The sequence below is a fragment of the Portunus trituberculatus genome, chromosome 48 (genome assembly GCF_017591435.1).
Source record: "Portunus trituberculatus isolate SZX2019 chromosome 48, ASM1759143v1, whole genome shotgun sequence".
Lineage (NCBI taxonomy): Eukaryota > Metazoa > Arthropoda > Malacostraca > Decapoda > Portunidae > Portunus > Portunus trituberculatus.
Genome location: NC_059302.1, coordinates 10075925 through 10088424, shown reverse-complemented (window position 1 = coordinate 10088424; position 12500 = coordinate 10075925). Strand labels below are relative to the sequence as shown.

General features: G+C 39.0%; 1 protein-coding gene across 4 annotated transcripts in view; it reads left to right on the top strand.

Annotated features, from left to right (window-relative positions):
• Positions 1-12500, top strand: part of LOC123498718 (hemicentin-1-like) — a 131521-nt gene that overhangs the window by 100550 nt on the left and 18471 nt on the right. For all 4 annotated transcript variants that reach the window (XM_045246096.1, XM_045246097.1, XM_045246095.1 and 1 more), the window contains one exon: positions 6128-6338. In XM_045246096.1, coding sequence (XP_045102031.1) covers positions 6128-6338 — 211 coding nt within the window. The remainder of the gene's footprint in view (positions 1-6127; positions 6339-12500) is intronic.

Here is a 12500-nt window from a genome sequence, read left to right as displayed (position 1 = left end):
TCGCCATTATCACCATTATCATCATCGTTATTATCCTTTTCCTTCACTTTTCGTTTTTTTTCAATGTTATCGGTTTGTTGGTTTAATTTTTGAACTTCAGTCTTTTACTTTTTAACTTCTTACTCTTCTTGCACTTTTCACATTCATATTCTCTACTATATTTTGCATTTCAGTTTTATTTTTTCTTTATTTTCAATTTTTTCTACACATATTCTCTTATTTAGCTTTCTTAAGTCTTACTCTTACGAATTTTTGACATTTTTTTACATAATTTTCATATATTTCCCCTCTCTAAATCAATACTCGTTTTAGTCTTTCTTTCCCTTCAACATGTCTAAAGCAGCATTACTTTACCATTTCACTCTTCTGGCTTTTCTTTTCGTTATTTAATTGACAACTGTGCTCTCCTAATCCAGTGTTTTCATAAATTCCGCTCTGAGATAATTGGAAAACTCTTTATCAAAATATACAATAAATATACTTTCAAGGACAGCGAGGTCATTTTTCCCACAGTCATCATTAACATCAACGCCACTCTTTTCCACTTTCCTTCACTTTTTGTCACCTATTCCTTTTTCTCAATTTCGATGTAATATTTTCCTTACAGCAAAAAATTACTTTGAATCGTCAATAGCTACCATTGTTACCGCCATCACCATCACTATAACCTTGCTTTCCTTTACCTTTCTCGTTTCCCTCTTTCTACTTTTGATACGAAATTTCCAGATAGAGCAAATATTATAAGTTCTTTTTTCATGGATCATCACCATCATTCTTATATGTCTCTCTCTTTCTCTTTCTTCTTTACTTTTTTTGTTTTCCTTGTTTAATTTCAACGTAATAATTTTTCGTTTCCCTCTTTTTTCCTTTTGATACGAAATTTCCAAATAGAGCAAATATCAGTTTTTTTTCATAGATTACCACCATTACAACTATCATCACTATCATTTTTTATTTGTGTCTCTCTTTCTCTTTCTTTTTTTTACTTTTTTTGTTTTCCTTTTTCAATTTCAACGTAATAATTTCCAGCACAGCAATATCAACTCTTTTCTCATCCGCATCACACAATAACGTCACTAAATTTTTGCTCTTTCGTTGTTTTTGTCTTCTTTTCGAATTTCACCGTCATATTTTGTAGCACGTATAGCAAAAACTCTAACTCCAACTCTTTTTCCACCACCACCAACACTACTACCACCACCACCACCACCACAACCACCATCACTATCCACGTAACCTTTCCACCTTCACTAGATTTCTTTTTTTTTTTCGTCCCCTTTTTCATTTTCAGCCACAAATTTTTCAAGTACAGCAAAATTTTCTTCTCTTTTCTACCACCATCGCTACCACCACCATCACCATTCACGTAACGTTTTCACCTTCACTATTTTTCTTCTCCTTTTTCACTTTCAGCAGCAAATTTTGAAGTACAGCAAAATTCACTTCTCTCTCCTTCACTGCCATCACTACCAACATCACACTCACCACCACCGTAACTATTCGTATCCCTTTTTCGTCTCTTTTTTTTCAATTTCAGCAGCAAATTTTTGAAGTGCAGGAAAATTAACTTCTTATCCACCACCATCACTACCATCAACATAGCCACTATCACCGTAACTTTGCTTTTTCCTTTTTTTTTTCGTCACTTTTCAGTTTCAGCAAATTTTTCACAGTACCACAAAATTCACTTCTCTTTTCCACCACCATCATAGTCACCATCACCGTAACTTTTCTTCTTCCCTTTTTTTTTCGTCTCCTTCTTCAATTTCGGCGTCATATTTTCCAGTACGGCAAAGTTAACTCCTAATAAACCTTTCTCCTTGGCGTCCTGGCATCAAAGGCGTCTTATCCTGACAAAGTGTTTCGAAGTATTACCAGACTTTCCCCCCTTCAACTCCCTCCGAACCCCCACAAAAAAACTCCCTCCTCACCTTTCGCTCCAGCCTCCCCATTCCAGTCCCTCCTCCCACACCCCCTCCTCTTGTCAATCATCTTCTCGCACCCAGACTAAAGCTTCCTCTTTCCTCTTAACTCTTTAGGCAAGTCTTCCTGAGGTTGTTAAAGTTTGTGTTGAGAGTAAACGTCTCTTGTATTCCCTCGTCTTTTGTATTGAAACTGTTTTTTTCTTTATTTTTTGTTTTGTCACTTTTAAAATTCATATCATCATGTGTTGCTTCTTGTTGCGTTCTGATCTTCTCAGGGAATATGTGTGTGTGTGTGTGTGTGTGTGTGTGTGTGTGTGTGTGTGTGTGTGTGTGTGTGTGTGTGTGTGTGTGTGTGTGTCTATCTGTCTATCTACAATACTACCAAGCACCACACAACATTAACCTGTAATACTAAATCACTCCATGTAATTCCCATTATTTATATTCCTGTACGCATAACACTCGAACCAACATTTGTTTCTCCTTCAGTGCTAAATAACTGAGGACTTTTCTTTCAATAAGCGCAGAATTAAATGACCCGCGGCTGACAGCACTCAAAACTTATTTCACTAACTTTTATCTTGATTTCTTGCTTTCCTGCACTTCATTTACGTCAGAGAGAGAGAGAGAGAGAGAGAGAGAGAGAGAGAGAGAGAGAGAGAGAGAGAGAGAGAATTTTACTTCGGTCTCCTTTTCTGAGTTTATATATTTCTGGAGCGGTGAAGTGCTGCCGGGTACGTGACACTGTTATAGCGCTACCTTTGCCTCTGTGCATGCGTGGTGATTGTATAACTCTGCATGTATAACTCTTCAGAAGCCACCCGAGCATACATCTTTGGTAGACATGAAAGAGAAATTGCGTTGGCGATAGAAACACGCTCATTTTATCTTTTATTATCATTTTTCTTCATCATTCTCAGCTTCTCATGTTCTATCTTTTATTTCATATTGTGATTTTTTTTTATTCTCTCATCACTTTCTCGCCTTACTTCACCATCATTCACTTGCTGCTACAATGTTTAGTCTTTTATCTCTTTTTATATCCTTTACCTCATCATTTTTCCTCTTTTTATCGCTCAATTCACTCCCACTCCCACAGAATTTAATCTTTTATCTTCCACTATTTTTGTTTCCTTTTCCTTGTCTTTCTCAGTCTTCGCTCACAAACTCGCTGCTTTAACGTTGGATATCTGAATTTTTCCTTTTGTTTCCCGCATCACCTTTGTTTCCCTCATCACCTTTGTCTTCCTCATCACTTACTTTTCACTGTTTTCACTCACTAACTTGTTTCCTCGGTCACAGTTCTTCTTGGCTTCCTGAATGCTTGTCACCTCACTGAACAAAACTTTTTACTTAGTCTCTCATTCTGTCCATCTACCCAATACGTAAGTCGACCTGTATCTTCAGTCTTTCATCCTTACATTAATAAACATTGGCACTATGCTTGACTGTTTCTCATTTGTTTTTACTTCATAACCCCTTCAGCACCATGACGTAATTTCATATTCATTTTATTTAATATTTGATGATTTTATGCAGCTTCAGAAACTTTTGTGGTGATTAGACGGTGAGGACTGTGGACATTAATTTTCTGATTTCCATAAACCCTTCCTAATGTTAATAAAATGGTCAAACCGTACATATATCTGAGGAAAAAAAAAAAAATGTCCCTGTAATAAAAGGCTTAAGATATCGATAGTTTACCTTTACTTAAGTCTCGTATTTAGTCAATGCCAATATTATTCAATATCTTCACTTTTTAAAATGACAAGCTTTGAAATTCTGTCTGATTTTTTAAAATTAGCTTACATAACTGCTCATATTTTCATGGTCTTTTTATTTAGCTATCTATTCATTTGTTCATTTATTCATTCAAAATAGGATTACCAAGCCACCAACATACATAAACTGGTCAGTCCGCTCTGAATTAATTTCCATTCACATTTTGGAAACCAGCAATTAAGCTGCTCTCTCTCTCTCTCTCTCTCTCTCTCTCTCTCTCTCTCTCTCTCTCTCTCTCTCTCTCTCTCTCTCTCTCTAACGACTGAGAGAGAACGAATAAGGGACACGAATAGAGAGGAAGAGAAAGGCAAAGAGAAGGCAGAATTATTAACTCCAAGAACACTACTCTCTCTCTCTCTCTCTCTCTCTCTCTCTCTCTCTCTCTCTCTCTCTCTCTCTCTCTCTCTCTCTCTCTCTCTCTCTCGTTCATCTCCTTTAAAGATACAGAGAAAAAAAATTGCAATATGAACTCCTATCCAGAACACAAGATCACACCAACAAGCAGCAGAGCCGTCTGACTTACATGTACACGTGGCAACCTCTGTAAAGAATCTAAATCAATAAATGAATAAAGAAAATAAGTGAGCAAATAAATAAGTGAATAAAGAAAAAAGATGCATGAAGAAATAAATGGATAGATATTGAAAAACACCTAACCTAATGTAAACCCACACGCTTTGTATTGTTATCTTTAGACACTTGTGCTAATTTAACCTGTCTTAACCTAACCTAATCGAAAGGAATCTAATATACCTAGAAATGCAAACGCTTATACCTGACTAAACCCAACACAACCTAACCTAAATGTGTCTTTGCTTAAACTACCCATAAAAGGAAGCGAACATACCTAAAACTGTAAACGCTATTGCCTGACCAAACATAGCTCATCCTAACTCGACTTAAGCTAACCATCTTAACCCATCCTAGACAACCTGACCCTTCCTAATCAACTTAACCCAATATAACCCAGTCCAGCTTAACCTAACCTTAACCCAACCCAATCAAACCTAACCTAACCTAACCTAACCAAACGTAACCTAACCTAACCTAACCGAACTTAACGCAACCCAATCCAACCCAACCTGACCTAACCTAAATAACTTACCCCGAGCTTTAAATTATGACACCTCTCCAAACCTAACCTAACTTACCTTGACTTAACTTCACTTAACTTCAACATAATACTGCAAACTACCACACATATTCCTCCTAAAGTCTTTGTAATTTATCAACTCTGTAAATTCCTGTTAGTGAATAAGTGAATAAGTGGAAAAGTGAGCTCTGTGAGGATGTGTTACCTCTGCAAGTGAGTGTAAGTGAGTGTGTTAAGCAAACTCTGTAAGTGTGAGTCTGTGAGAGAGTTTGTAAGTAAGCTTTGTAAGTATTTGAGGTTGTAAATGTGTGTGTGTGTGTGTGTGTGTGTGTGTGTGTGTGTGTGTGTGTGTGTGTGTGTGTGTGTGTGTGTGTGTGTGTGTGTGTGTGTGTGTGTGTGTGTGTGTGTGTGTGTGTGTGTGTGTGTGAAAGCAAGTCCTGTAAGTTTTTAGTACATAGGTCAGTGTCACATTTAAAATCTTGCTATCACTTCATTTTTCTCTCTCTCACCCACTCTTCTCTCTCTCTCTCTCTCTCTCTCTCTCTCTCTCTCTCTCTCTCTCTCTCTCTCTCTCTCTATCTATCTATCTATCTATCTATCTATCCCTATGTCTTTCTTTCTTACTGTTGTTGCTTCCCCGCTTGTATTTTTTATAGTGTTTGTCTGCTGATTGCTTTTAAACTCGCGCGCGCACACGTGTGTGTGTGTGTGTGTGTGTGTGTGTGTGTGTGTGTGTGTGTGTGTGTGTGTGTGTGTGTGTGTGTGTGTGTGTGTGTGTGTGTTTGTGTGTGTTCACGATGTGTAATAGCTGGTACGAGTCTCTCTCTCTCTCTCACATATTAAAGGTGGCCGGTTCAATCTTGTCTCACGGCATTTCCTCAGCGGAAGAGGCAACGACTTTTTATTTTTTTAAATTTTTTACATCTTTCGTAACAATACTCGGGGAGAAATGACCTTGTTGCAGCATCATAATTCTTTCTTTCTCTCTCTCTCTCTCTCTCTCTCTCTCTCTCTCTCTCTCTCTCTCTCTCTCTCTCTCTCTCTCTACCACCCTTATTCTCCACAAACTTAACTTAAAACTTGACTTAAAAACAAGCACCAGCACCACCATCATCACAACCCAATATAACAACAACAACCGAACACTAACAAAAACAACACCAACCACAACCACCAACAAACCACCACCAAAACAACCCAACAAACCAAAAAGAACAACAAAATAAGAAAAAAAAAAAAAACCCAAAACCCCCCAAAACCCCCCAAAAAAAACAAAAAAACAAAATACCACCAATTCTCACCCGTCCTTCTACTTCGTCTCCTACAGGTAACATGGATCAGGCGCAAAGGGGCCCATGTGCTGACAGTGGGACTCTTTACCTACACCACGGACAGCCGCTTCACCGCCGTGCACTCAGAGGGAACCAACGACTGGACTCTACGCATTGACTCTGCTAAGCGCGCTGATTCCGGGGTGTACGAGTGCCAAGTGTCCACAGATCCCAAGATGTCCCGCCCCTTCCATCTGCAGGTCGTTGGTGAGTGTTGGGGCTTTGCGTGATAGTGCAGTGTGTGTGTGTGTGTGTGTGTGTGTGTGTGTGTGTGTGTGTGTGTGTGTGTGTGTGTGTGTGTGTTTTCTTTTTTATGCATTTTTTTTTTTTGTGTGTGTGTGTCTGTGTCTTTGTGTGTACTGCTGAAGTTAGACGATAAAATTGGTGAAAATATTGAGAACACGTTAGAAAAGCACAAGGAGAGAAGGAAGAGGAGAAGACAAAGAGGAGGATAGCGAGGGTAACAAATAGGAAGAGGAAGGAAGGACACCAAAAGGAGGAGCAAAAGGAGGAAGAGGAGGAAGAGGAGGAGGAGGAGGAAGAGGAGGAAGAGGAGGAGGAGGAGGAGGAGGAAGAGGAGAAGGAGGAGGAGGAGCAGGAGAAGGAGGAAGGGGATATTCGGACAACAAGGAGGATGACAAGAAGACAAGAAGAGAAAGAAAACGGAAGGAAAAGGCGAGGGAGGAAAACAATGAGAGGACAATGAGGAAGACAAAGCGGAAGACAACGAGGAAAACAAATAGGGAGAGGAAGAAAGGAAAGGACAAGGAGGAGGAAGAGGTGGAGGAGGAAGGAGGTTATTGAGAGGACAAGAAGACGAGGAGGAAAAAAAACGCGTAGAAAAGACAAGGAGTAAAAAATAGTAATGAGAGGACAAGAAGGAAGACAAAGAGGAGAACGATGATAATAAATAGGAAGACGAAGGAAGAAAAGGGAGAGGAGGAGGAGGAGGAGGAGGAGGACAACAAGGGGGAAGGGATGAACAGGACGACAAGAAGAAAAGGCGGAGAAAAACAATGGAAAGAACGAACAAGGAGAGAATTGCACAGAGATGGAGGAAAGAAGGAAAAGAACAAGAGCAAAGAGGAAGAGGGCAAGGAGGGAAAGAGCAAGGAAAAAAAAATAGTAAATTACACTATGAGAAAAATGATAACTGGGAGAGGAAGAGGAGGAGGAGAGTGAAAGAAAGACATAACAGGGAAAATGACAAACTGAGAGGGTAAATAGGAAATGTAAGCAAGGAGGAGGAGGAGGAGGAGGAGGAGGAGGAGGAGGAGGAGGAGGAGGAGGAGGAGGAGGAGAAGGAGGAGGAGCCGAAGCGCATCAAGGAAAACGAGAGCATGGATCGAGAATGGAATAAGCTTATGAATGTTGCTGGAGACAAGGCAGGTAATGAGAGAATGCTCCACGTCGTGCCTCATTCCACATTCTCTCTCCACCACTCCTCCACCTCATTCCATCCACCTCACTCCACCTCTTCCAATCCTCTCCCCTTTAAACTTCATATTTCCCATCAAACGTGCTTCTTTCTCATTTTTTCCTTTTTCCCCATTCCACATTAATTCTCCACTTTTCCTCCACCTCATTCTATCCACCCACTCCACCTTCTCTAACTCGCATCCCAAATGACTTCTAAAACTTCACTTTTCCCCTCAAACGTGCATTTTCCTCCTTTTTCCCTTTTTTCTTATTCCACATTGCTTTTCCATCTCCCTCCACCTCATTTATCCACCCACTCCAATTCCTCCAAGCTTCTCTATTTAAACTTCATATTTCCCCTCAAACGTCCTTTTCTCTCTTTTTTTCCCTCTTTTCTTCCCTCATTTCTTCCCTTTTCTTAATTCTATTCTTTCCTAATTCCTGTATTTTTTTTATTTAATTGTAGCTTTCTCCATTCGTTGTTATCTTCTGCACCTTCGATTTTTGTTTGTCTTTTCTCTCTCTCTCCTTCCTTCCATTATTCTTTCCATTTATTTCTTCCTATCTTCTTCCACTCCTTTATCTCTGCTTCCTTCCGTACATATTCTCTCTCTCTCTTTACTTTTTTTTTTATTTAACTTTTATTTTTCTGTCTCTAATTCTTGCTTTTCCTTCATCTACTCAAAATCTTCTTAATTTCTTCTTTTCTCTTTTCCTTTCTTTCATTCCTTTCATTGACACACATTTGTAGATTTTTTTTCCTCTTTACCTCCCTTTTTATTCTATTCAATATGGTCTCTCTCTCTCTCTCTCTCTCTCTCTCTCTCTCTCTCTCTCTCTCTCTCTCTCTCTCTCTCTCTCTCTCTGTCTCTCATCCTTCACCACTTCTCCCTTTCCACCTCTACCAAATCTTCATCCAAAACACGTCTTCTTTCCTTTTACCATTCCTTCATTCTCTTTATCTTCTCCTTCGTCTTCCTCCTCCTCCTCCTCCTCCTCCTCCTCCTCTTCCTCCTCCCCTTCCTCCTTTTACTCTCCTTAACACGTTTACCTTCCTTTCCTCTCAAATAAGTCTCTATCTCCCTTCTTCTTTCCCTCCTCCTCCTCCTCCTCCTCCTCCTCCTCCTTCTCCTCCTCCTCCTACTCTTCCTTTCTTCTTCTTCTTCTTCTTCTTCTTCTTCCTAACACATATTTTCACCTTCCCTCCTCACCCTTTTGTCCCCTCTCCCTCTCCCTCTTTTTGTCACTCTCCCTTTCCCCCTTCCTGACTTCCATTTTTCCCCCTTCAACATACTCGGCACTTATCTTCACTCCTCCTCCCCTCTTTCTTCCTTCCTTCCCCTCACCCTCTCTCACTCCCTCTCCTCAAACACTCTCTCTCTCTCTCTCTCTCTCTCTCTCTCTCTCTCTCTCTCTCTCTCTCTCTCTCTCTCTCTCTCTCTCTCTCTCTCTCTCTCTCTCTCTCTCTCTCTCTCTCTCTCTCTCTCTCTCTCTCTCTCTCTCTCTCTCTCTTCTCCCCAAAACCTGAATGTTTTCATCCCTCTTTCAAAATGTCTCCTTATTTTTCTGTTTCATTTTATTTTTTCTTCTTCTTCTTCTTCTTTTTCTTCTTCTTCTTCTTCCTCTTCTTCCTCTTCTTCTTCTTCTTCTTCTTCTTCTATTTTTCATCTTGTTCATCTCTAACTACCTCTATTTGGTCTTCTTTCCTTGATTTTCTACTACTACTACTACTACCACTACTACTACTACTACTACAACTACTACTACTACTACTACTACTACTACTTTTTTTTACTCTTCCTCTTCACTATCTTGCTTCTTCTTCTCTAATTCTTCCTCCTTTTTCCTTTTCCACCTTCTGCTTTCTTCTGTCCTCCTCGTCCTCCTCGTCCTCCTCCTCCTCCTCCACCTCCATCACCTCCTTCTCCTCCTCCTCCTCGTCCTCCTCTTCCTCCTCCTCCTTCTCCTCCTCCTTCCTTCCAAACACACAAGTGAAATTCGTGCCAGAGGGAAAAAGAATCCTTTCATTAGTGGCGGAGAGCAGGAGGAGGAGGAGGAGGAGGAGGAGGAGGAGGAGAAAGGCGAGAAAGAGGAATTGGGTGTCAGTAAGATGCTTCAGTCTGTAGCGGTAAAGAGTTCTCCTCCTCCTCTTCTTTCTCCTCCTCTTCCTCTTCTTTCTCCTCCTCCTCTTCTTCTTCCTCCTCCTCCTCCTCCTCTTCGTTAATTAAGTACCTGACCTGATTAGTGTATAAGGAAAAAGCAACACGTGTATTAAGGAATCCGAACTTAGTCTCTCTCTCTCTCTCTCTCTCTCTCTCTCTCTCTCTCTCTCTCTCTCTCTCTCTCTCTCTCTCTCTCTCTCTCAACTTTCATGGCTGTGTACTACATGGATTTCTTCACATATCCGCTTGTTTGTTTGTTTTGCTTTCTCTCTCTCTCTCTCTCTCTCTCTCTCTCTCTCTCTCTCTCTCTCTCTCTCTCTCTCTCTCTCTCTCTCTCTCTCTCTCTCTCTCTCTCTCTCTCTCTCTCTCTCTCTCTCTCTCTCTCTCTCTCTCTCTCTCTCTCTCTCTCTCTCTCTCTCTCTCTCTCTCTCTCTCTCTCTCTCTCTCTCTCTCTCTCTCTCTCTCTCTCTCTCTCTCTCTCTCTCTCTCTCTCTCTCTCTCTCTCTCTCTCTCTCTCTCTCTCTCTCTCGTGTATACATATGCATCTTTTCAGTCCTTTTGTATGTATGTATGTATGTTTATAGGTATATATTTGCACGTGCTGCCTTGATATGTATATAAATACACATATAATGCTAATCTATTTAAGTGGATTAATTTTTTTGGTTTTATTGAAGATTTCCTTATTTTTGGTATACATAATACATACAAACAAAAAAGGACGTTCTTTCTTTTCTTTTCTTTGCTTCCTTCTTTCAGTTTTTTGTCAATTTTTTTTTTCATTAATTTCTTTATATATATCTACCTATATTTTTTTCAGATATTTTTTTCATGTTTATATTTTACTTTTATTCTTTTTTACTTTCACATCTTTTTTTTCCCACCAAAATCTTACTTTCACACACATATTTATCTCCTCTCACTCTGTTCTGTCTTGTGTTTATTTTCTGCATTTTCATTTTTCACACTGGAACTTTTACTGTGTCACGTTCCTATCAATTTTCAGACTTAAACCATACTTTCACACTTACCTCACATTGATTTGTTACTTTAATATTTTTCATTTTTCATTCATTAGACTAAATACGGTAACAGTTGTTCATTCACATATTTCGTCTAGTTTTCCACGTCTCATATATAAACTTGACTGGCTAAATTAAATCTTCGTTTAGTTCTTCTACATTTTCCACGATTATCATTATTCACAATTACATTACTGACATTCAATCTTTTACTCTTTTTTCTACTCTTAATTCTTGACTTATTTCACACTTTTCCTCGTCTTGTATTACTTTCATACCTGCCACACTTATTTTCATCTTGTTCAACTTTCATGCTCAGAATTTTAGACCTATTTTACTCATTTCTTCTTACATCTTTCCATTTGGACTTTTCTCGCATTTTATTATTTTATTTAACATGGAATTACAGCTTTCACGCTCAAGTTCCTCTGATTTTTACATTCATTTTCGTTTATTCACGTTCCATTCACACTTTTCGCATCTGCATTCTCCCGCAAAACTTTCCTCAAAAACTTGCCTTTCTTCCCTCCTTCTATCACACTTTTTGACATCCTTTCATATTCTAATATAAGAGAACATACGACTCCTTAAACTTCAAACGACTCTCTCTCTCTCTCTCTCTCTCTCTCTCTCTCTCTCTCTCTCTCTCTCTCTCTCTCTCTCTCTCTCTCTCTCTCTCTCTCTCTCTCTCTTTCGACTCTTGCACATAACTTCCTTCCACCACACTCATATACTTTTCTTGAACATTAAAAGAGACTAAACATCCTTTTTTTTCTGAACATTCTTTATAATTATCTTGTTTTCTTTCTCAACCTCCTTTTCGTGCTCTTTTCAAATATTTTTTCTTCAACACTCCTAAACCCACCTCTTCCTTTTATCCTTTTTCATTTCCATCTCCTTCAACACTCTTCAGCAAAGCCAGCCCCTCCTCCTTTCTTTTGTCTCTAACACACTTTAATCCAACACAATTTTAGGAATCACTTTTCTTTAGCACTCTTCAAAAACCACATTTTCCTTTCTCACTTTCCTTTTTTTAACACTCTTCAAAAAGTACCTCTCTTTACTTCACCAATAATCATTTTCCTTCTCTCCTCACCTCCCTTTCTTCCTTTTCTCTTTTCCTTCTCCTTCAACACTTTTTAAACTCGAAAACTCCGTCTACTTCTGTATTTTCTTTTTCTATGACAATCCCTTTTATGACACTTATCCTTTATTTCTATAAGATAATTGACTGCTTCCTAACCGGCACCTCAGTGGGCCCTTTTTCTTTTATTCTTTTTTGGCTGTTGTTTCTCGTATTTTTCTTCAGCATTTTTCAAAACTATTTCTCTTCCTATCATTCTTTCTCCTTTCTCTTTTCTCTATCACTATCCAATTCAAAACTATAATTTGTTTTTTCTTCTTGTTTCATTCCGTTTTGGTTCATCTTTTCAACATTTTTTCTTTCACCATTCTTCACAACCACCTTTCGTCCTTTCATTATTCCTTCTCTTTTTTTCTCCCAACATTCTTCAATACAACTCCTATTTACTTCTTTTCTTACTCTCGTTTTAATTGAACTACTTCTAAACATTATTCCCCGTTTCCCTTCTCGATCCAACAGTTCAATTCAAAACAAACTCTTTCAATCTCCGTATCCCTTTTCCCTTCCTTACAACATCTTTTAAACATCACTTTCCTTCACCACTTTCTCCCCTTTTCATTCCCAAAAACTTTAAAAACACCACTATCGTTCCTCCTTATTTCCCTTTCAATTCAACACTTTT